This window comes from Pan paniscus, chromosome 8 (genome assembly GCF_029289425.2).
Source record: "Pan paniscus chromosome 8, NHGRI_mPanPan1-v2.0_pri, whole genome shotgun sequence".
In the NCBI taxonomy this organism is placed as follows: domain Eukaryota; kingdom Metazoa; phylum Chordata; class Mammalia; order Primates; family Hominidae; genus Pan; species Pan paniscus.
In genome coordinates, this window is record NC_073257.2 from 28,554,927 (window position 1) to 28,580,057 (window position 25,131).

Here is a 25,131-nt window from a genome sequence, read left to right on the forward strand (position 1 = left end):
TTTTGTTATCTCCCAAATCCATCTACTTCTTTCCATCCCTGTTGCCACTTCCCTAGTTATGGTCATCATTTTCTTTAGCCTCTGTTGCTGTGACAGCTTCCTGATCAGTCTACCTTCCTCCAGCATTGCCACCTTCAAATCCATTCTCTATCCTGAAGCCAGAGTTATTTCTCAAATGCACCTGTTTCTTAGGTGCACACTACTGCACCTGCTAATTTTTTTAGTAGGGATAGGGTCTTGCTACATTGTCCAGAGTTGTTTCTTTCCAGAGTTGTTTCTCAAATCTCAACTTTTCTCAAATGCAAAACCAGGTTTACAAAACCCTTCCCCTGCCAGTATCATCTTTGTCACTCTCAACCACAATGGTTTTCTTTTAGCTTTCTCCGTACTTGAATCTTTCATACTTTCTTTCACCTCTAGATTTTTTTCACGCTTGGAATAATTACCTAGGATCACATATCGTAGTCATAGGTACAGCTGGGGAAATGAGAACTCTCAATATGGCTTCAATGTCAACTTCTGATGGCCAGGAACACAGCATGCTTCTGTTTAGTACCCAATCATTTATTTGCTTCAAGAAGTAATGAAAACCTCTCAGCATGGGCATCTCAGGAAGGTGACTCACTGACATAAATTTCTTCAATATAACCTCAAAGGAGTGCTTTTAAATACAGGAAAGGATTGGGTTTCACGATGAAGGCTGTATAAATTTGCCTCCCAATAACACTTGAAAATGTATTTACACTACCTCCTGTTACATGGTCTTATATTTCTAAGAATCTCATGCCTGCTGCCAAAAGATATAGTAAAGGGTCCCAACCATTCACCTAACAGAACAGTTCGTATTATGGTTTTTGTTGTTGTTGTTGTTTGTTTGTTTGTTTAAAGTCACCATTCCCAATGTTACACAAAATAGGCACCACAGAATTCAAACCTTCTGTGTCTGTAATTTATCCTTAGGGAAGATTAACACTCGAGAGGAAATTATTCTATGGGAGATCTTCTTAAATCCTACCTAAACAGGTAGGGCCATGCTATAGGCTGAACAGAGGCAAAAGGTTACTTATCCAACTTCCTGTCTGGTAATCCTATTATTTCATGACTCCACTTTGCCATTCTGTCACTACTGTTTGAATTTCCTTTTTCTCCCAGCCTTCTCTTTGACCTCCTCAACCTCAGATGGTGACTTTGCTTGTTGTTTCAATGAGAAAATGCAAGCAATGAGAAAAGATCATTTTCTTCCTCCTGCCATCCAATCCAGCAGCTCATTCTCAGTTGTTTCCTGACTCTGCCTGCCCTCCTGCCACTGCAGATGAAATGCGTTTCTGCTGCTCTAAGGCCAATCCTTCCACTTGTAGAGGAATCCCCTGCATTTCCCTCCACTCAGAAATTTGTTCCTGACTATGCTCTCTCTCTCTTATAGTCATCTGAACTTGATAATTCCTATTAGACTATAATCAAGCTGTAATACCTTCTTAACTATTAAATTTCTCTGGTCCCATTTATAGCCAAACTGTAAAAATGGCTACACACACTTACTCTCTCCCATTGGCTATCTCCCATTCTCTCTTGACACACTCCACTGTAACTGGATTTTTCAGTCATCAATAACCTTCAGCTGCCAAATCAAATGTTCTGAATTTCCACCCTCATTTCACTTCACCTCACAAGACTTTCTTTATTGGCTTCATGGCTTTCTTTTACCTAACTGGTGGCTCCTTCCTTGTGTTTTGTACACATCCTCCTCAAATCCCCAGTATTTCTGTAAATGTCATGGTGCCCCAGGAGTCAATCTCAAACTCATTCTCATCTCTTTTCTGCTCTTGTGTCTTGGCCTCACTTTGCCTCTCTCCTCTTCTCTTCACCCACACTCACTCCCTAAGTCATGGCCTTAAATATTATCTTTGTATTCAGACATCTTGCGTGAGCTCTCAGTTTATTTATCCAATTGCCCATTTGACATCTGTTGGGAGGTCTAATAAGCATCTTAAATGTCACATATCTGGACTCAACCCTGGGTATTTCATCTAAGACATGCTCCTTACCCACTCTTCTCTAAGTCTTATTCCTTCAGTTCCTTAGGCCAAAATTTCCTCTTTCTTTGCACTCTTCATCTGATCCATAATGATAACCTACTAATTGCATTTCCAAATAGAGCCCCAAACCACCCATTTCTCAGCTCTAACTGCTACCACTCAATCCCAGCCATACTTCCCTTTCACTGGAAAGGGAACGGTCTTCTACCTAGTCTCCTTGCTTGCTTGCTTGCTTCTGCTCTTCCTTGTCTATAGTCTATTTTTCAACAAAAGCTAAGCTGATCCATTTTTTTCCCTCCTGTCACTCACTCTGTCAGGCTGGAGCGCAGTGGCACAATTATAGCTCACTGCATACTCTAACTCCTGGGCTCAAGTGGTCTTCCCACATCAGCCTCCCTAGTAGCTGGACTACAGGTGCACACTACTGCACCTGCTAATTTTTTAACTTTTTTGTAGAGATAGGATCTTGCTACATTGCCCAGACTGGTCTCAAAGTCTTGGTGTCAAGTGGTCCTCCTGCCTTGGTCTTCCAAAGTGCTGGGATTACAGATGTGAGCCCCCATGACTGACCAAAACTGATCTTTTAAAAAACATAATTCAAATTATGTTACTTCCTTACTCAAAACCCACCACTGGCTACCCACCACTCTTAGAATAAAATCCCAAATCCTGACCCCGGCCATGAAGATACTATACCATCTTGCTTATACCTGGCCTTCTGGCCTAATTTTCTATCACTCCTGCCCTAATTTGCTTTTCTCTAGCTCAGCGACCTTTCTCCATTTCTCAAGCACACCCACATCTCCAGACTCTAACACCGACACTCCTACAACCTAGAACACGTCTCCCTTGGATACCACCTGGCTCCTTTCCTCACTCAGGTTAGGTCCTTGCTCAGATATCACCTCCTCAGTGAAAGTTCTTGTGACCACCTGTGGTACACAAAATAATACCGCTCAAGAGGGCTACATCTGAATCTCCCAAAACTGACTATATTAGGCTACGTGGCAAAGAGGGACTGGACTGAGATTGCAAATGGAATTAAGGCTGTTAATCAGCTGACCTCAAAATGGTAGATTATCCTGGATCATACATTTGGACCTAATGTAATGATAAGGATACTATCAGGTGGAAGAAGAGGCCAAAAAAGGAGACCCAGAGATATGGCAGTGGAAGAAGATGTTGCTGCTTTTGACAAAGGAAAGGATCCCAGAGCCAAGGAATGTGGGTCACCTGTAGGAGCTGGAAAAGGCAAGGAAATAAATAGGTTCTCCCAAGAACTTCCAGAAGGAATGCAGCTCTGTCAACACCTTGATGCTAGCCCAGGGAGACCCATTTTAGACTCTGGATGCCAGAACTATAAGATAATCAAGGCTAGGTGCAGTGGCTCACACCTTTAATCCCAGCACATTGGGAGGCCGAGATGGGTGGATCACCTGAGGTCAGCAGTTCGAGAGCAGCCTGGCCAACATGGTGAAATCCCGTTTCTACTAAAAATACAAAAATTAGCCATGTGTGGTGGTGGGTGCCTGTAATCCCAGCTACTCAGGAGGCTGAGGCAGAATTGCTTGAACCTGGGAGGTGGAGGTTGCAGTGAGCCTAGATTGTGCCACTACACTCCGGCCTCGGTAACAGAGTGAGATTCCTTCTAAAAAAAAAAAAAAAAAGAAAAAGAAAAAAAAGATAATCAGTTTGTGTTGTTTAAAGCCACTAAGCATGTGGTAATTTGTCATAGTAGCAATGGAAAACAAATGGCCTGCCCAAGCTAAAATAAATGTGCACACACAGACACACACACACACACACCATTCTCTGTCCTCTTGACCTTCGCTTTCTTTTCTTCCACTTGTCGCTGGCTGTTCCTGTGAACCCTGTCCGACGGGGCAAGATCTTAGGCTTTGTTAGTGGACATACTCCACGTCAAGAACAGCATCTGCCTGGGCAGTGTTGCAAATAGTAGCCCCTGAAATTTAGTTTTACCATTTGCTAACACTAAGCTTTATTTTCAACTCTCTTTTCCCCCCTTAGATGACATTTTTATAAGTAAAAGTGTGTTAAAGTGTGTAATGATTTAATAATATGTCACCTGAGGAACCAGAGTGAAAGGAAGAAGGTCATCCAGTCTTCCCAGGTAATCTTTGTGGTAAAGAATGGATAATCTATCACAGGAGTAGAGAAATGAAAAGAAAAGAGAAAAAAAATTTCCAGTGGAGACCAGGTGGAACAGGTTGGGGGACTGAGTGTTGGTATAAAAGTCTCACTCATATCTTTGAATCTGTTCACAAAAACATCCTCTCCTTGCCATGTGTCTATTCATAAGTGGTTGACACTGTAGCCCCCAATAACTGTGTATTTGAACTGAGTGTCCTAAAAACGTGTCCTGCAAAATTAAAAAAAAAGTTTTAATCACATTTCCCAAAGACAATCTGTTTGTGTGCATTTCCTTTCTCATGCTCTTTTAAAGATGGTAGATACAATTTCGATAGGTGCAGTTAAGTTTTCCATAGTTAAACAAATTGGCACAGCAAACCTCCTAGGCATGGTTTGGCCTACAAAATATGTTAAATAATAAATGTCAATTTCAGGTGGAAGCTGTAGCAGACAGTGTGCAATTAGACACACCCCTTTTCCAATTAGGGTGATCTCAGACACCCGTGCCAATAAGGAGTCTCCATGAAGCTGGGTCCCTGTGTAGCTTGAACTGGCCAAGCCTCCCTATCAAATCACACTGAACATACAGTGTGAGCAAGAAATAAACCTTAGATGCTTTAAGCCAAAGATACGAGGTTGTTTCTACAGCCATTTGGGTCTGCTTTGGCCTCATAAATGTGAGGAGAAATAATGAATGTTAACAAAGGCCCCATCCTATGAATCCAATAGGTTGATTTCGTTTGTGAATTCTTAGTGCCTTTTCTAAGAGAATATGCATTGTAAGTGTCATAGAAAGGGAGCAGATGCAGCCATTTACCGACTCAGTTGACATAAAACCTTTTCTGTTCATTTTCGTACAGAAGAATAATGTGCAAGAGATTTTCAGAAACGCTGCTCCAGCTTTCATTCTGTCAGTTCTCCTCCCCGAAACTTCTCACTTTTCTCTGCTCAACCAAGATTGTTGGCAAGTGTGTTGACACACTCTTTACTTAGTAAACAGACACAACTTTACAGAACATTTATAAACCTTATTTGGGACTAAGTAGAATGGCACACTCCAGAAGAAATGCTGTAGGTAGATTTTATAACTCATCCTTGACACATATATAATGTTTTAAAGGAAAAAAATCTCATTATTATACATAAGAGGGCAAGAACTAAACACCAATTCATGCTATGATGTTTGACACTACTTCATGAGTTTATCTGGATGTCTTGACTCTATCCAATGCCTTCCATATTTTAAGGTCTATGGGATTATCTGGATCTATGGTCACTCTTGATTTCTTTCCTACGGGCTCTTATAACAAGTTTTGTGAACTGATTGCAGTATAAATAGATTGTGAATTAACTTCTGGTAAGCTCATCTTACTCAGACACACTCAAAAGCTATTCCGCACACAAACAGCTCTTGCAACTGCCATGTCAGAACAGGTCTGTATTTCTATCTTTAAAGATAATCTAGAATGAAAACAGGTGAGACTTACACTGCATCTTCTTCTTTTTACACATACTGTTACTGAAAATACCCTTGATCTTTAGTATTTTAGAACCTAGGTACTTTATATAAATGAATGCATTTCTAAACCAGTCAACCATCAGCTCCCAAGAAAAGAGAGGGAACAACTAAGATGCCATCTTCTAATCCAGAGCTTTAATTCTGATCTTTTATTGTTAATCTTTACAGCACTTTAGTGAACTCAATCATTTCATTTAGAATTTTTTTGTGTGTTTAATTTTTTCATTATTTTTCCTGATCATAAATAAATACTTGTTCATGGTTTGAAAACAAGAAAAAAATGCATGAGAAAAAAAACAGTTTTAATCACATTTCCCAAAGATAGTCTCTCATTACAATTTCCTTATATTTTTCAAGTTGTAGACACAATTTTGACTTTTATGTTTTTTATTTACTGTTGAAACACAAATCTTCTCATGTTAATCTTGATTCTTTGTAGACTTCATTTTTAATGGTTATATAATATTTGTCTGCTTTTATGCCCTAATTGGATTGAATACCCACATATAGGCTGTTCAAAATCATTATTTATTTAGTGTTGTGCCCCTTTTCTTTCTTTTTAAAAAAGGATTTGTAGCTACTTTAAAATTAATTTCTGAAACATGTATCCTGCTGGGAACTATAGGAGGAGAGAAGCCTGAAGTATCAGAAAAACATTCTGGAAGATAAGATGTCCTAGGTGGCTAAGAAGGCAGGAGCACATGGTGCAGGGTGTGTGGCAACACATGTGTATGCAAGAGTTGTTTGCTGTGCTCTAGAGAGACAAGCTGTACTGTGCTGTGTGGCACTGTGACAAAGAGATCAGTTATGTAACTAGCGAGGCAAGAGGGGGCAGGTATAGGCTGGAGACATCTGGGGAAATCATAGGCCCTGACAACTGAGACAACTGGAATAGAACTACAACCTGGCCACAGGAGATTGGCTTCCACTGCCATACCTGGGGTGAGATGCTGCGTATAGTGTGGGCCGGGTCAGATCCTTGAATAAACCTATTCCTGTTGCAGTGGTGTGTGCCCTTCTGTCTCGTGTCAGTATGTCCTGGAAGTCAGGGCAGACTGATACAGGATTTTTTGCAATATCATATTCAAATTTATGTCCATATGTCAAATATCAGAGCTGAAGAAAGCTGACCAAATGTTTCTAAGTAAATACCCTGCAGTGCCATTATACTAATTTTGATAACGACAATCATGTATTTAAAGTGAGCTCTCTTCGGTGACTACCAGTGAGGAAATTTTGTGCCTGAATTTCATAAGGATATAGGAATGACACAAGGAACAACACTTCATTGCATAGATATTCTTATGCAACGTGTTTGCATTCACACTCTTCTTATCAAACACATTCGGAACATATGATCCTTTATTTAAAGAATGTTGAAGAAGTTCCTACATGATGATCTGACTAATCGTTCAGCCTTACTTAGGAGTGGTGGCCTATGCTTCTCAGGGATCTGTGTCTTTACACCCCCAGGTGTTGTTATATCAGACCCTCCCATAGCCTAAGAGCTTATTGCCCATGGGCTCAGAGCAACAGCCACAAAACCACATTTAATCATCGTATCAAATATGTAACTCTCTTGCCTTCTCCATAAAGGTTTTTTCTCTTCATCTTTTTGTTCATATTTATTTATACGTTTATTTTATTTACATATTAATATAGATTATTTATTTATGTATTTATAAAATCCACTTTTGGTGATCTACAGTATCATGGGTTTTGATAAATACAGGCAGTCATGTATCCCCCACCACAATCAAGATATAGAAAGTTCCATCAACCTCCCCCTCAAAAGATTCCCTGCTATTACACCTTTGGAGTCAACTCATCTCTTCCACTCCCAATGCCTGGAAATCACTTCTATAAAGACTTATTTTCATAATCTATACCTTAATTTTACCCCCAGAAAAAAGAAAGAAAGGGTAAATAATCACTTTCTTCAGTGTTTATGGGTCTAGGAAAGTTTCTCAATTTGCAGACCTTCAGGCCAATACACTAAACACCACAGACCTAAACTCTGGCCTTTCAGCAGGGTTGAGGTGGAGCTCCACTCCTTCCAGACCATCTAGTGACATTCATCTAAGAGTTGCCCACCTGAATTCTATAGCAGTCCATAGCTGGTGTATTAGATGCATTTGGTTTTAAGCGTAAATCACTTAGTCACGATTAGCTTGCATATCTCAAATCTCCTTATCATGTAACCTGGAATTGAAATTACTTTAATCTATGTTAGGATTTCATTATGGAGGAACACCTTGCTTTATGCAATAAATATGTTCTTTATAAACATGTATTTAAGCTGAATTTTGAAAAATAAAAATTATTTTAAAATGCTTTCAACATGCTTGCTGATTAAAGGATGAATAAGTGTTTTTTAAATAAAACCAATAATTAGTCTTTCAGCTATCTTCCTCAAAAATCCATGTTCAATGGCTGGGTGTGGCGGCTCATGCCTGTAATCCCAGCACTTTGAGAGGCCAAGGCAGGCAGATCACTTGAAGTCAGGAGTTCAAAACCAGCCTGACCAATATGGTGAAACCCTGTCTGTACTAAAAATACAAAAAAAAAGAAAAAAAAAAATCACACAATTAGCTGGGCATGGTGGTGGGCACCTGTAATCCCAGCTACTTGGGAGACTGAGGCAGGAGAATCATTTTAACCCAGGAGATGGAGGTTGCAGTTAGCTGAGATTGTGCCACTGCACTCCAGCCTGGGTGATAGAACCAGACTCCATTTCAAAAAAATAAAAATAAAATAAAAAATAAAAAAAGTCCATGTTCATGTACTGTCATGGTATCCATCAGGGCACCCCTGAGCTGAGCTTTTTCGTAAAGTTGGCAACTCTCTCCATCAATGCAATTCCCAGATACAAGACTCGTTATACACTAACAAGGAAAGTTTGAATGTGCACATCTCAACCTGTCAGCTTAAATGTAAAAGTGCGTTTTTCCTTTCAGAATAATTTCAAGACTATTTCAAGATAATTTCAAGCCATTTCTCCCAGCATGCTGCAGAGCCTACATGGAATATTCCTGCCAAGAACCTTGTAGCCTGTTCCCTCACACAGACTTCCAGCTTCTTGAAAGAATTTTGCAGATTAAGCAATGGGTGCCTAATGTTCGTACTGCTCAACTAGCCATACAGCAGATCTGTTTCCCATTTCTGGTTGGAGTTTCAAGGACTTCCTTTTTCTAATTGCTTCCTCAGTTGCTATGGGCTGTAGGGACCGCTGCCTCCTCCCTTCTCATACTAAGGTTCAGTTGTGTTCTGTTGCATGAAGTCTGAACAAACAGAGAGAAATTTAGGGATGATGGTTGCCTCTGTCATGCCAACATATCCAGTCATGGTAGCCATCATGAATTGCTTCTAGAATAATAAGTAAGACATCCAGCTAAACCACCTTTGATGACTCAGTTGGATCAGGACTTAGCAGAGGAAGATTTCTGCAAATATTGTGCTGTGTGCGTGTGTGCACACGCTGCTTCTTCTTTTCTGAGTAGCAAAACTTACTCTCATTGTTAAGTCTTGAAAAGAGGAGGTTATCTTTGGGCTTCCGTCTTCCCCCACCTTTGTAATCTTCCAATTGAACGTATTAGAGCACAGATTTCTCCTGTCCCTAAGTCCTGTCACATTTATGTTATTTCCTCTGTCACTTTCTTGGGTAGCTCTAACCTACATTTTTCTTTTCTTTGTTCCTGAACAAAAACTGATTTCTTTCTGGGGAAACTGGAAAGGCAAGACTTATGCAGCCAATATGTTTCCCAACCCTCACATGAGAAAAAGGGCACACCGAACACTATCAAAAAACAACCCTAAGCCAGTTGCAGAACCAGATGCTTTAAGCTGCTTCTCATTGTGGGATCACTCAACACAAAATAAAACAGACCCCCCAAAACAAAGGCTTCCGGTCTCCCGCAATTCCAACAAAAACCTTGTCATCCAGAGCTTTGAAATATCCTAATCCAATTGTCTTCCATTTTAAGTTTTCTTTTCTTTTCTTTTTCTTTTTCCTTTTATTTTTATTTTTATTTTTTTTAACACAGAGATACTAAGTTGAGGCCAGGCAAATTCTAGTAGTCTTTCTCAGATGACTTCCAAATTTCAATGGCACCTCCTACCTCTTCCTGTCAGCTTCTTATGTGGGCTTCTAATTGTGACTGGTTCCCAGCTGTATTGCTTCTCTGTCATTATTAGTGCTTTGATGATTATCATAATTAATTAGCACACATCACCTTTTTCCTCAAACATTTTACTTGAGCATTTAAAACAATCAAATACTTATATGCTATACTTTGGAACTATGTTGCAATTTGCTTTTCATTATTCCAAAGATGGCAGTCGGTTTCATTGTCTCATTCGTTCTCCCTTTTAGCAGAAGGGTTACAGCCTAACATTCTTTAACCCATGCATTGGTTTAGAAAATGTAGGAAAAAGAAGAAAGGGAACCTTGGAGTAGACACAGAAGCGAGAGGCATGAATTAGGCAGATGTGATATTTTAAACTCTTTAAGACATGGGGCATAGTTTAAAGAGTTCCTGAGACAAAAGTGAAAGAAACCAATTTGGTGATAGGAGGAATTTTCTTCTATTGAAGTAAAGAGGGAAAGACAGAAGGGAGATCAGAGAAGTGCTTTTTTGGAACCCCTTGATTCTGTACAGAGCAGGAAAATTATCTACTCTTTGCACCTCCCCCACCAGCATATGCTTCTAGTATTCATGCATTTGAAGTGCTGGGCCTAGTGCAAGCTTCCTCTATTTTTGTATTTATCATGAGAAATGTTAAAGAAAATCAAGTTATATGATAAGGTAAAAATAAAATAAATAATGATTATTTCATGAAAAAAACCTGAAAGGCAGTTTTTAGAAAATGGCAATTGACCTTAAATAAATGGAGGAACAGGATCTCAACTGGACTCTGGGACTCAGTTATAGGGCTGTCTCCTTCAAAGTTTAAGCTGAGAGAATTTAGTTGGTTACCAGAGCAGAATACCCAATTGTAGACACCCCAGGGACCTGAACAAGTTGAAACAACTTCATTGAAAGGTCAAATTTACTTAGGATGTCTTGAATTCAGATGTCGTAGTAAAAGTAGGGTAAAAGACCAGGAAAGTCACTGATGTCTTGACAGATGAATATTTGCAATATACATTTTTATGCCTGACACATCACACTCCATTATGCGGATGTCAATTTGGGGCCACTACTTAGTTAAGCAGAGAACTTTTCTTCCTTTTTTTCGGGGGAGAACAGTACGTTACTGGCACTGAGCAGAGAGTAACTCAGGAGGCAGCTTATCGGAGACCATGAAGGGGCATTCTGTGGGAGTCTGAGCAAGCCAGGGGCATATGCGACCCATCATTCCCACCAAGACAAACCCTGCTTCTACAATGCTTCCACCAAAACTGTTTATCCTTTTCAACCCTTCTCTGGAGAATAATTTAAAATGGAATTGTAAAGCCACTGTTGGAGTAGGGGAATGGAGGAGAGGGAGGGAAGGCAAATATAGCCTTCCAAAGCTCCTTGGGGGCTTAGTCATAATCCTGAACTTGCAGTCTATCAGGGTCAGTCCTCTCCCCATTTCTGGAAGGAAGGTGAGGGGAACAAGCAGGCTGCGAACTGGGCAGACCTCTATTCCAGTCCTGCCTCTACCGCCTACCACTGTACGGTCTTGGGTATACCTTTGATGTCAGTTTCCTTATTTACAGAATGAGTTTTACATAGTTGTTTTGATTTGTTTTATGTAGTAGAAACAATGTGTGTACTGTGTCTGGTACATAGTAGCGATCTGTAAATGGGATGCCTCTGGCAACACTGACTTCAGGACCCAGAACCAGTGATGTCTGTTTCCACCTTTCATCTTTGGCTTTAACATTCTACTTTGTCCACGAAGTGGATGTTCAGAATGGAAATAGCTACACTGGCGTCTGCTGTGCCTTCTTCACTTGCACAGCATTGCATCAAGTAGCCGCCACTGCCAGTTCCACTATCTGAGGGTATAAGGACAAAGCAATTGGCACAGATGATGTATAGAGGGTGAGCAACCACTTGGTAGCAAACACCTGAGCTGTGACCCTGTGGATTCCTTCCCCACACCCATTTTCAGGCCATTCCCACTGGCAATCAAGGTTTCTGGGCCCATAGTACCCCCTGATGGCCGACATGGGGAACTTTCTTTTCCCAACAATTCCTTTCTCTTCTCCCAGTGGGACCTCCCTGTCTTTCACAGGTCACAGCCTTGTTCATTCTGTCATGGGCCATTCATTTCTCACAAACTTGTGTAGCCTTTCCTGCCTTGCTTTTCAAATTTCCTGTTCAATTATTTCAGGAACATTGATTTTTCTCCCCCTTTCTTTCTCTCACTTTGTTCCATTTATGAATTCTGAAATTATTATGATTGTAGTTGATAAGTATAATAGTAGGATTAGAGCATTCATCTATTTATCAAGTAAACCACTATATATTTGGAAGTAAAATAAGACATAGTGTGGAATGAGCAGCATCAATCTCTAAAGCCCTTTGAGATATCTAGACATTTTCCTAACCTACACAAAAGAGGACATTGTCTTCTCCAAGTAACACTGACCTTTTCTGGACATTATTTTTCATTTAATTGCCAACTTGTTCTAGTTTGTCCCCTACTGTTTTACTGCAAATATAATTCAGCTACAATAAGGGTTAAATGCATTCCTGTGGGCTATTCTGGAAACCAAAGCACATCTTTCAGCATTAGTTCTGTATGGGAGAGTGAATTCAAGGCTTCAAGCAATTGCTTTAGAATGAACTGGGAAAATATAACCTATTGTATTTTTTTTTTTTTTTTGAGATGGAGTTTCGCTCTTGTTGCCCAGGCTGGAGTGCAATGGCGCAATCTTGGCTAACTGCAACCTCTCCCTCCTGGGTTCAAGCAATTCTCCTCCCGCAGCCTCCCAAGTAGCTGGGATTACACCCTTACGCCCGGCTGATTTTGTATTTTTAGTAGAGATGGGGTTTCACCATGTTGGTCAGTCTGGTCTTGAACTCCTGACCTCAAGTGATCCACCTGCCTCGGCCTCCCAAAGTGCTGGAATTACAGGCATGAGCCACCGCGCCTGGCCTACCTATTGTAATTTAATATTGAAAATTTTCAGTTAGGAGTGGTCAGTTATTTTTTGAATTCATAGTTGACATCTGGATTCTCTGGTTTTTAATCTGTTGGCCTATGACATCTATTGGGATGAGTACTTACAAAGTAAGTCAGTTGTAACTTATCTGGGCAGACATTGATTCTTCCTTTATCAAAAGAAAAAAATACTATTCAGATCCTGATTTGATGTTATGAGACTATACAAGAAGATTATTAAATTTTTTCCACGACCATAAATTGCTTCTTGGTGAAAACACATCAACCATGTCTCAAAATATACTTTCCTTAATGTAAATTCAAATAATGTTAATGATTCATGTCTTTATTTGGCCTGCCTTAAAATACTTTTAAAAATACAAATGATTTGGATATGAATTATTAAAATGGCATTAATTTTATGTTTAAATGTTTAATTCTTCTGCTTTATGAAGCTTATTCTTAAACTAGAGAGCAGTAGCTAGAAAGTGTCTCAAGTCTTGATAAAATAACTAATTAAAAGATTTCTGTCACAAATTAACATCAAAAGGTTTAATCTTCCTGGTTGCTAATACTTAAATTTAAAAGTAAAAGCTTATAAAAACTGGTATAAAATAACAGAATATTTAATAAAATGATAAGCTATTGTGACCATATATAGAGAGGCATGATAAGAATATAATTTTCCAATGCTTTTATAAAATACTTTCCTAATTTGGTCATAATTCAAGTTAATGCTTGCATAGTATGTTTTGCTTTGAAATATTTTCATATTTATGAAACTGAAATTGTTTTCTCCTTTAACATAAAAGATACAAATTATAGTAACAAGTAAACATCATCCAGCCAATTTCATCGAAATTCTGTGAAAATATTCTGCATAAATTCCATATACACACTAATCAAACAATTAAAAATCAAAGAAATGAAGTATGTCATAAAATATTTGTGTGGTACAAAAGGTATTTTAAACGATTATTTATCAAGGACCATTGTTCAAGCTGACATATTCGCATTTTTCTGGAAAGAGATATTTGCTTTCTGATAATATATACCTTTTGAATTCATAAAGTTTTGGTGGTAAAAATTAAAGCATTCGGTGTTAATGTTTTTGAAAGCATCGCATTTAAATTATTTTCTCAGGCTCTAAAGAGAAAACACCAGAGGAAACGTAACCAGACTGAATTGTTTAAAATGTATTTTCCCTTTAATTAAATAAGAAACATCTGTCTAGGGATTTTGGAAATGAATGTAATCCATCCACCGTCTGCCTGCACTAGTTTGCATTCAATGTCTAATACTTTGAAAGAAAATTCTTTCTTTCTGTAAAGAATTAAACAGCAACACGGAGTGATGTCTGGGTCTGCAGCAGCTAAGTCCTGCCTCCGGAGCTTGGGCATTGGAAACGCTAAGAATCTCTCTTTTTCCACATCTGTCCTTGAGAAGCAACCAAATTCTCTCCACAGTCAAAGTTAGGACGTAGTTTTTGTATTTCTCCAAAACATCCACTCACCCTGAAAATGCTCATCTCAGAAAGGTAAAGAAACAGGAGTTACCAGGATGCATCCACTCAGGGTCAAAATAGTGTCCTTTCTCTAGGGTTCACTAAACATCTTCCTTCAGTTAACTGAGAGTTGAAAAAAGTGATTTCTCTAGAGACCCACATAGCCCACAATACGGACACATCAGACAAGCTAAACGAGCAGCACACCAAGACAGCGGGAAGTCGCCTCTGGGATGGCCCTGGTTCTTCCAAACCCAGGCCCACAGCTTAGAAGGACAAATCTCACTTACTGGTGGTGTCAAACGGTATCTGCCTGCACTGCGCAGACCCCTCCGCGGGCCAAGGACAGTAATAGACGGCTCCCCCTTCCACGATATCGGGCTGGCTGGTGTTGGCTTTGGGCGCCCCCACCAAGACACTCGCTCTGCAAAAGGGTTGGAGAAAGTCACTCTTTGGGCGCCACAAAAGCGTGCGCATGCAATGCAGTCTCTGTAACCTCCTGCCAGGGGACACTGGGGCAGGCGTGGAGGGCATGAACGTATTTATGATGAGGACCGACTGTCAAACTTGATTTCCTCTTGGAAACCTATGGGGGTCCGCAACCTGGTTTGCAAGAATGCAAACGGTCCTGCTTCTCTAGGTGGAGCTCTGTGGGTACAGTGAGATGAGAGAAGGGGGTGGGGTGGGAGGAAGCCAAGGACAGAGCCCAGCTGCTGGTAGCCGACAGCTCTTGCGCCCAGACGCAATGGTTACAGGCTCTGCATAAACAGACCTCGCTGTGGTGGCGGTTTTAACTGGCTTGGGTCTTCTGGGTCCTGTTCTCTCCTTTATAGGATGCGTGCGTCTTGGTACCTGGAACACCCAGGACTTGCGTGTTCTGTGCAAGTGGCATGTTCTCTAGCTCAAAGTTCACAAGGCACATCTAGCATGGCAGGGGAGAGAAGGGGCTGGTGGCGGGGAGACGGACGGGACCCCGGGCAGGCGGCAGGACGGGGATCCCAGGCTGCGGGGGGACTCCGCGGCAGAGCCGCTGGGACCTGACCCGGGAGCGCCTTCGCCCCCGCGCGCACCTCCCCTGGTCGGGCGACTTACGTGCGGGCGTCGGGTATGTGGAAGTCCACGGCGTAGCCGAAGTAGCTGCCCTTGGGGCCGCTGTACACTGTGAGCTTTTCCACGTCCAGGTTGAACGCCTGACAGGCGGGGGACCACAGCATCATCCCCAGCGCGGCCGCGGCGCAGCAGAGGGGCGCGATCAGCGGCGCCTGGCTTCCCCGGGGACCGCGGCTGGCCCCGGGCGACATCTCCCTCCGCCCCGGTGGCTGCTACCCAGGAGCGCGAGCCGAGGACCCCTGCGGGGCAAGGGGCGCTGGTGGAATCTGGCGGTCCCCAGCTGCCCGTGTCCCGGGTCGGTGCGCTCGGCGCACCCGCGGTGACAGTGCCCGGCGTCTGCTCCCACCCGCCCGCCCGCCCAGCCGGCTCGGGGGGCTGGCCCAGGCGCTCTAGCCCTCCTCCGGCCGCGGGCAGGGACCAGCGCTCTCGCGGCGCCTCCTCGCGGCTGGTCTAGAGCCAGGGACTCCCGGGCGGCCCCGCTGGTGGCTGGAGCGCTGGGTGCCTCTTCGGGCTGCCCGGATTTCTATTGCAGTCCCATCTCAAGGACAATCAGTTTCGTCTCTGTCACCTCAAGCTATTTATTGCTTTAGAAGCAATGCCCCAGGTGGAGCGAGGGCTTGCTCCAGTTCTGTCAAAGGCGCAGCTTGGTTGGAGAATGTGAAAACCAACTCCACCACCAGGAGGGGCAAAGCAATTATCTCTTCATCACCTCTGCAGCCTGACCTCAGCGTTCACGGCTTTGCACGTCTGTGATGAGAGTTAAAGTTGAAATGCAACAACCCTCTCCTCCCCTAAGTCCACCCCACCTCCTGGCAGAGCTAACTCATAAACAAGAAAGCCTCGAGGTTTTTTTTTGTTTTTGTTGTTGGGTGTGTGTGTGTGTGCGCGCGCGCGCCTGTGAGTGTGCGTGTGTGAATTTTTTGTTTTTGTTTGTTTGGTTGGTTTGCTTTGTTTTATTTATTTATTTTTTCTTTTTAGAGATAGGGTCTCTCTCTCGCCCAGGCTGGAGTGCAATGGTGCTATCATAGCTCAATGAAACCTCAAATTCCTGGGCTCGAGCGATCCTCCTGCCTCAGCCTCCTGATTAGCTGGTACTACAGATGACACATCACACCTGGTTAATTTTCTAATTTTTTTTTGTTGACACTGAGTCTGCTCATGTGGCCTAGGCCGGTCTCGATCTCCTGGCCTCAAGCCGTCCTGCCACCTCGAGTTGACTTTTAAAATTTCTTTTCTTTGTTTCTCTTTCTTTTTTCTTTTTCTACTTTTTTTTTTTTTTTTTTTAAGGAGATGGGGGTCTCACCATGTTGTTCAACATGGTCTTGAACTCCTGGACTCAAGCGATCCTCCCACCTAAGCCTCCCACAGTGCTGGGATTTCAGGGTAAGCCGCCTTGCCCAGCCTTGAGATTTTATTTAAATCTTTCTTAAAGGCATCTTGGGCATATTAAATGACTTAGTAGTAAATCTCCATCCTGGGTAATTGTGATGAAGTTTGGCGAAGTTAAGAATGTTGGAATTTACAGTTTACTTTCTGCGGGGGTAGAAGGTGTAGTCCACAGTCTACAGGAGTTCAGATTTCGGTTCTGATCCGTGGGTGTTGTCAGTCTCTTCCCATGTCTCCTGTGTCGGAGAGGACGTGAGGCTCGAGTAGGGGAGGACAGAGAAGAGAAAGGAGTATAGATCCCTTTACATAACATATGGTCATTCATTAACATTAAACAAAACAGGTCAGCATGAAACCGGAAGGGGCCGAGGTTAAACAGATATGACGTTTAGAGACAGAAGAGCTAAGTTTTTTCTGAAGCATGTAAGAGGATTTGGTGGCAGATGTACATTTACGTAGGATTTTGAATACGGGGCTTACATTTGGGCATTGTGGGGGGAGAAGTTGAGGGAAGGTATTAATACTTAGAAAAGACAGAGATTAAATCGTTGTGCATGGGATTGGAATAAAAGGGGTGGGTTAGGAAGTGGTGGGAAATAGGGTTGAATGGATCTGCAGGAAGAGGATCTTAATAACAGTAACATTTATTGAGGCAAAGGGAGCCAGTTCTAGAGCAGAGACGGGACATAGCTTCTGGGGCTCCAAAAGTTTAGGGGTGGGGAGTGGGGGGGTAGTTGTTGGAAGGAAGGGAAAGCAAAGTAGGTGTTGCCTAGATGCACTGGGAGGCGAGGACCTCAAGCTGGTTAACAGAAGGGAGGGGAGGGCCACAAATGCTAAAGAAAAGGGACAGGCTGGGCACAGTGGCTCACGCCTGTAATCCCAGCAATTTGGGAGCCCGAGGCAGGAGAATCACAAGGTCAGGAGTTGAGACCAGCCTGACCAACATGGTGAAACTCCGTCTCTACTAAAAAAAAAAAAAAAAAAAAAAAAAAAAGCTAGGTGTGGTTGCGTGTGCCTGTAATCCCAGCTACTCAGGAGGCTGAGGGAGGAGAATCGCTTGAACCCAGGAAGCGGAACTTGCAGTGAGCCGAGATTGCACCACTGCACTCCAGTCTGGGCAACAGAGCGAGACTCCATCTCAAAAAAAATTCAAGGTGTCTCAAGGTATTAACCTAGAAAAGAAGAATAGTGAACAGTAGCAGTGGGCTAGGACAGCAGATTGGGGAAGTAGAAGGTGAGTTAGGTGCTGGGCTCACTGATTTGAGTTACTAGCCTGCGATTAGCAATGTAGATGGCAGTTTCGGGAGTGGTCAGTCTGTCCATTGATTTGAGGGTCTATCCAGAGAAAAAATCTCTGAATTTACTGAAAAGCTGGACTTCTTGTCTCCCTTACATCAGAACCCACTCAGTAGACTGATCTGAATGTTATATCTTTACTTGTCATGCCCCTGTAAAAAGAATACAAATAAATAAGCTATCAAAAATTTCCCTGGCAAATTGTCACATCTGGATAATTTCCTGAGTATTCCTTTCCCAGAAAAAGACTTAAGAGTAGATGGTAGAAGACTTGCTTCTCATTTTAGAAGTTCATTTGCTTTGAACGCAGAGTCTGCTACTCTGATCAAGTTACTGTTGTTCATCAAAGTGGTGTTCCCTTCAGTAATTTTCAATGAGGAATTCATGGGCAGCATACAAATAGGAATGTTGACAACTGTGTTGGACACTGAGGTTAGAAAAATAACCTCAACTCAATCGTTTCCTGACACTGGCATGCTGAAATTTGGAAATCTGTCCTACTGCAAGCTAGCCTGAGATGGATGAGAACCATCTAAATAGGTAGAAGGTGATAGAATGATCCTAGACATGCACCTGACCTGTGTGCTGACTTACTAGGTGGAACTAGCTATATATTACACAATGCTTTGATTTGCATAGGGAAGCACATCACCAGGGTATCCCATGTTGTACCCACTTGCTTACTTCCTTGGCATATTTCTTAAACTTTTTAGTCTTTTTGTTCAAAAATAGAGTGGGAGGTTGGGCACGGTGGCTCATGCCTGTAATCCCAGCACTCTGGGAGGCAGAGGCGGGTGGATCATCTTGAGGCCAGGAGTTTGAGACCGGCCTGACCAACATAGTGAAATCCCCTCTCTACTAAAAATAAAAAAATTAGCCGGGTGTGGTGGCCCACGCCTATAATTCCAGCTACTCAGGAGGCTGAGACAGGATAATTGCTTGAATCCGGGAGACGGAGGTTGCAGCGAGCCGAGATCATGCTGGTGCACTCCAGCCTGGGTGACAGAGTGAGACTCTGTCTCAAAACAACAACAACAACAAAAATAGAGTAGATAAGGGAAAAAAAAATCTGTTTACTGACACACAATTAGGTATATTCTTATTTCTGTGTTCTAAAACATACTTGCTGTTGACTTACATAAGTCTATATTCTTAATATGGTCACTTTCTACTTTACAGATGAGGACATTAAAGTTTGGGGAGGTATAATAATACGCATGTTTACAGGGCAAGTAAGTGGTACTATTTTAACCCTACCAAATGCCAAAACCAGTTCCTCATGCTACTAGATCTATAAGGAATCAGGTTTTAAAACCATGATAATAATGAGAAGCCACCTTTCTAGAGGTAGTAAGCTATTCTGGGCTGTCCTCTGGGCATGCCTATGATTAGTCCTTGAGAGATGGCATAAAGCTGCTGTGTACTTTTCCGAGAGGTCGTGGAAAAAGGTTTGGCTGCACCTTGGTGTTTTGGAGGGAAGGCAAACTAACTCCAAGCTCTTTGACCTCCCTGGGAGGCCAAAAGCCTGGGAGAGTAGTAAACCTTCCAAGAAGCCAGGAAAAAAAAATACCCAGTTGCAATAACTGCAGAGAAGGGATAAGTCTGAATAGGTGTCTTGTACATTTCATCATTCTGACATATGGGAACCATGCCAATTGGTAAGATCTGGGGACTCGTCAAAAAAACACATGGACAGTGACAGGTCTCATGCTGAATGAGAAGTTTGACATTTTAAAGATCTACCAGCACTGATTTATTTGTCAGAAAAGCAAGTCTGCGAGTTGTTTATCATCCACGTGAGCATATGTGTATGCTTCGTACTGGGAAAGGTATACATAGTTCTTTCCCTAAAAAGAAAAGAAAAGAACCCAAAGGTCAAAGATGGAACAGATTTGGCCCAAACTTTCCAAAAATAAACAAGTAAAGAGTACCACAGGGGAAAAAAATGATGTCTGAGTTGTAGCCATGTACGAAGTACTTAAAAATAGAAATGCCAGACCATTTAACCAGTTAGTGCATACTTTTCAATCAAAAACATGTCTAACTTAATGACCAATTATTATTTCTGATTGTGTTTCAGTCTATTTCTTTATGTGATATGATCACATAAAATCAAGAGGTGTGAAAGTGTCAATATAATTATTTCATTAATAGAACCACATTTCAAATATTTTAAACTATTTACAGTATAAGCCAGTGTGAATGTAATGTATGCTCGGAGGCTCCATCAGCTTTAAAAATCAATGCACCAGGAATGGAAGGTAGCTTTTCAGTCTCTACTTAGAAAATGGATAATTGAGGTTATCTCAGATTTTTTTTCTGCCCAACTGAACTCAGCTTTCCTGCAATATTAGAAACAACTGATTAGTAGAAACTGGATGGTTAAACTTACTGAGGGGAAAAGACTTTTAAATGTGTCAGGTGTCTCTGCTGACATCAGCTTATGTCTGCAAATTTTCTATTCGGTCCCTGGAGGGTGAATTTCACCATAGTAAAACCGTTTTTTTTTCTTTTTGATGATTTTGTTTGTAATTCTCTTTTATGGTTTTCCTTCATGATTTTATTAGCCACTTTTAACTTAAAAGTGCTGTAGCACTGGCCCCTGTATTGGCGGGAGTTCAAGCACAGCCAACAGTTGGTTTAGCTGAAGGAAAATTCCCACTAGTCAAAACCAGACTCCAATTTGATCTCTTTTTAGAACAAGCCTTGAAAAGCAGCTCTGCTTTAAACAAAAATAAAAGTAAAAGAATTCTTCCTCCAAAGGGAAGGTAACTGTGGAAAGCTATGTTCTTCCAAAGCATTGACGTTTGAGGATAAATCTTCCTGAGATTCACAGCCCTTGCGGGTGGAGAGGGCTGAGTTTGTAATCAGGATCTTGAGTGATTTACATGTTTCCATTAGGGTCAGTTCACTCCAGAATGCTGAAAGACCTACACATGTGTGATGGGTTGGTGGGCTGGATCATTTAGTAACTATTGGCCAAAATGACCACAGGAAACTTTTGAGAGGAGAAGGGAACTCATAGCATCTAAGCCGTAAATTAGGAGTCTGGCAATTGAGAATTCCAGTTCCCCAAGGGACTCATGTTGGGGTCCAGTGCAAAGGGTGGGGGGTGGGGAGAGGGCATGCAGGAATGTTCAAAGTTTTTATTTTATGACAAAAAAACTAAGTCACCATAAAGTGCTAGGGTTCAGAGCACCACCACCCTGGTCCTCGGCAAAAAGGGCAAGATGAGAAGTGGTGCATTCTTCCCACCCCTGCACACCCCAGGACTTGAAAGTGTAGGCGTCTGTGAACACAGGGCTGCAGGCACCTTCATGGACCCCAGGTAACAGCAGCAATAGATGTGGTTCTGGACAAACAGGGAGGTATAGGCTTCTAAAGCAGCCAGACACCACTTTACTCAGCTCCTGGGGGAGGCTACAGGACTCAGATGACACACCCAATGCCTCCTACAAATAAGTGGGGAAGTCCTTCAGTTGCAGAAGCCGGTGAAGTCTGGAGCAACTGATGCATTGATAAGAGTGTGTTTAAAACCCCAGGCTAAGTTGCTGTGCTTTGTTTGCCTTTAGGAGAACCGCAGGGTGTCTAGGACTGCCCTCTAGTGTCTGTGATCTTATTCAAGTGTGTGGGATTTTCCAGGAATAATACAAACCTTCCTTGTGAAAAATGTTTTGGCCTTACAATTTTGATAATTCTTACAAACGGATTTTAAAAATATTTTTTATTAAAAAGTTTACAAACATTGATTTAATCTCTCCCACATTTATTAAGATTTTTATTTCCTTGTTATAGCTTTGCAAATCATTAGGTGAAAAAGAAAAAAAGAAACAGAGAAAGGAAGGAAGGGAGGGAGGGAGGAAAGGAGGGAAAGAAGGAAGGGGGAAAAGAAGGAAGGGAGAAGGAAGGAAAGAAGGAAGGAAGGAAGACAGGCAGGCAGACACGGAGGGAGAAAGTGTCCCATGAAAAGAAAAATAATATTTTCCCAACTAATGACAAAGTCCAAATTAGTTGTCACTGTGATCCATGCAAAGACTATGTCCTGCTCAACCTCACTTGGCTCCCTGATTTTGATTTACTTATTCATTGTTTTTATCCTTTTAACAAATATGGGCACCAATTTTGTCTCAGGCACCATGCAAACTCTGGTGATGCAGTATTAAGCTAAAAAGATATAGTTCCTCCTTTCATGAGCATAGAGTCTAGTGAGGTGCTAGGTGGTGAACAATCAAGCAAACTGAGCAGAATGTAATTAAATGGATAAATGCCAGATGGATAAATGCCAGGATTGAAACTAACGGGTGTGGTGTGAGAGAATGATGGGGCTGGAGGTAAGATGGGGAAGGCTTTATGAGATATTTTTCATCAGAGAAGACTAAAGCCATGAGTTAAGCCAGAGAATAAAACAAACTGTTCATGGCATGACTTAAAAAATATATGCCTGTGATCGTAACACTCCTTACCCAGATCTGGAAAACAAGGAATTCTATGGCTTGTCTGGGGCCACTGGTTTAGAGAAGTTCAACCTTAGCAGAATTCATCTGAGCACATCGGACCAAGTTGATATGGTTTCACTGTATCCCCACCCAAATTTCATCTTGAATTGTAGCTCCCATAATTCCCATATGTTGTGGGAGGGACCCAGTGGGAGATAATTGAATCATGGGGGCAGTTTCCCTCATACTGTTCTCATGGTAGTGAATAAGTCTCATGAGATCTGATGGTTTTATAGGGGGTTTCCCCATTCACTTTGTTCTCATTCTCTCTTTCCTGCCGCCACGTAAGACATGCCTTTCACCTTCTGCCATGATTGTGAGGCTCCCCAGCCACGTGGCACTGTGAGTCCATTAAACCTCTTTTTCTTTATAAATTACGGAGTCTCAGGTATGTCTTCATCAGCAGCATGAAAAGAGACTAATACACAAGTTAAGACATTTACTGCCCCCATAAAATGCCATATGCCATCCATGGCATCTGCATTTTGTTCTCTATGTAACTTAGTAAAAAGGCCTCTTACTTATCATGTAACAGTCTCCATGATGGCATCTTCCTAAGTTATCCAAGACAATGGCCTTGACCATTTTAATTATCTCCGTGTAAGAACGCCTTAGCCTGTTTTTAGAGCTAGAAGTCTTCGAACAACTTGAAAGTTGGAAGTGAATTCCTGTCTTCTACTGAGCTTGCCTAAAACGTAACTCACTGACTTAAATTGATCTTCCTTGTTTTTATTGTGTTAATGTATTAAAAAGTGGGTCCTTTTCCCAAAGGCCTCTGGTCCCATGTACAAAAAAAAATAGAAATATGACAAGTTAAATTAAAACCAGTAGATGAAAGTTAAAATATTCTCAAAAAGAAAAAAGACGCCAAGTAGCATTACTGGAAGGAGAAAAAAAATAAGCCAAATGGATTGAACTTAGCCCATTTTTCAATTTGCCAGTTGGACTTGCTCAAAGTAGATGTTAGAGTGACTTCCTACAATATTCCTGAAAAACTATTTGCCACTACATATGATCACACCAAATCAGCATAATAATGGTAATTCCAGAGACAGAAGGGATCCATATTGTAGTTCTTTTCAAAGGAAGGTCAGGATGGTCTATCTGGCTTTTAGTCCCTGTGTGATCTTACTCATCTGCATCTCACTTGTGGGAGGTGAGAGATGAATTTTAAACATATGAGCCTTTCTCTCTTGAGCTCTAAATCCTGCCCAGTGTAGTTATGGTGTGATTCTGCTTGGAAACCAGTGCTGTTCATCCTCGGAGAGGCAAAAGAGCATGACCATTAAGAGCATGGATTCTAAAGCCAGATACTTAGTTCCCTGGCCTGTTTTTGCCACCTACCTGTAGGACTCTGGGCAAGTTACTTACCATCTCTATCCCTCAGTTTCCCCATTTGTAAAATACAGGTACAGGTTGCATTTTATAGGTACATTTCTGATCCAAAAATTGCAAATCTGAAATATTCAAAAATCCAAAACTTTTTGAGCATGAAACATGACATCATAAGTGGAAAATTCCATACCTGATCCCATGTGATGGATCACAGTCAAAACACAGTTGCATAACACAGCTTATTCAGTATTCCCGAAGGAAAAATACAATCACTTTCAGGTTGTGAGTATAAGGTGTATATGAAACATAGATGCATTTCATGTTTAAACTTGAGTCTCATCCCAAAATATCTCATTACGTATATACAAATATTCCAAAAGCCCCCAAATTCCAAAATCTGAAGCTCTTCTGGCCTCAAGCATTTTAGAGAAGGGATACTCAACCTGTGCTAACAATGTGTCACATGGACTTGTGAGGACTAAATGAATTAAAATATATAAATCTATGTAAGATTCCATAGGAAAAGCAATGTGTTAGCTAGTATTGTCACTTACATTTCTCATTGGCTATGGATTGCTAATGGCATAATGTTATTGCTTGCTTTCGATTGTCCACATGTACCTGCCCTTCCCCAGGGTCAAGCACTCACTATTTGCCAGAACTTAGCCTAGATATTGTCATACTCTTGAGTACAGTTCCCTGCTGTCTTGGTCAAGCCTTCTCAGTTAATACTCCTCTGGTAATGTAGCAGTCCCCCCTTGCCTACAGTTTCAGTAATGCAGTAATGCAGTTTCAGTTACCGACAATCAACCCCAGTTTGAAAATACTGATATTTTCAGAGAGAGAGACCACATTCACATAACTTGTATTACAGTAGGTAGTTATAATTTTCACATTTTATTATTTACTATTGTTTTTAATCTCTTACTGTGTCTAATTTTTAAATTAAGCCTTATCATAGGCATGTATGTATAGAAAAAACAAAGTGTATATAGGGTTCAGTACCATCCGTGGTCTCAGGCATCCACTGGGGATCTTGGAACTTGTACCCTGCAGATAAGGGTGGAATACTGTAGCAGGTTGCAGAGGGGTTACCACATTATTTCTAGTATTTTGGGGGTAACAAATGTTTTAGAAACATGAATCTGACAGTTATGTGAATGAGGGAAAAATGGAAAATAGTTATTACATACTTGTATT

General features: G+C 41.5%; 1 protein-coding gene across 2 annotated transcripts in view; it reads right to left on the bottom strand.

Moving 5' to 3' along the window:
• The window catches only part of ITGA8 (integrin subunit alpha 8), a 209,391-nt gene extending 191,146 nt beyond the window's left edge, over positions 1-18,245 (bottom strand). For both annotated transcript variants that reach the window (XM_003831184.5, XM_063607282.1), the window contains exons 1-2: positions 15,401-18,245; positions 14,599-14,732 (exon numbers count right to left, since the gene is read on the bottom strand). In XM_003831184.5, coding sequence (XP_003831232.3) covers positions 14,599-14,732; positions 15,401-15,609 — 343 coding nt within the window. In that variant the 5' untranslated portion in view covers positions 15,610-18,245. The remainder of the gene's footprint in view (positions 1-14,598; positions 14,733-15,400) is intronic.
• Between the last annotated feature and the right edge of the window lie 6,886 nt (positions 18,246-25,131).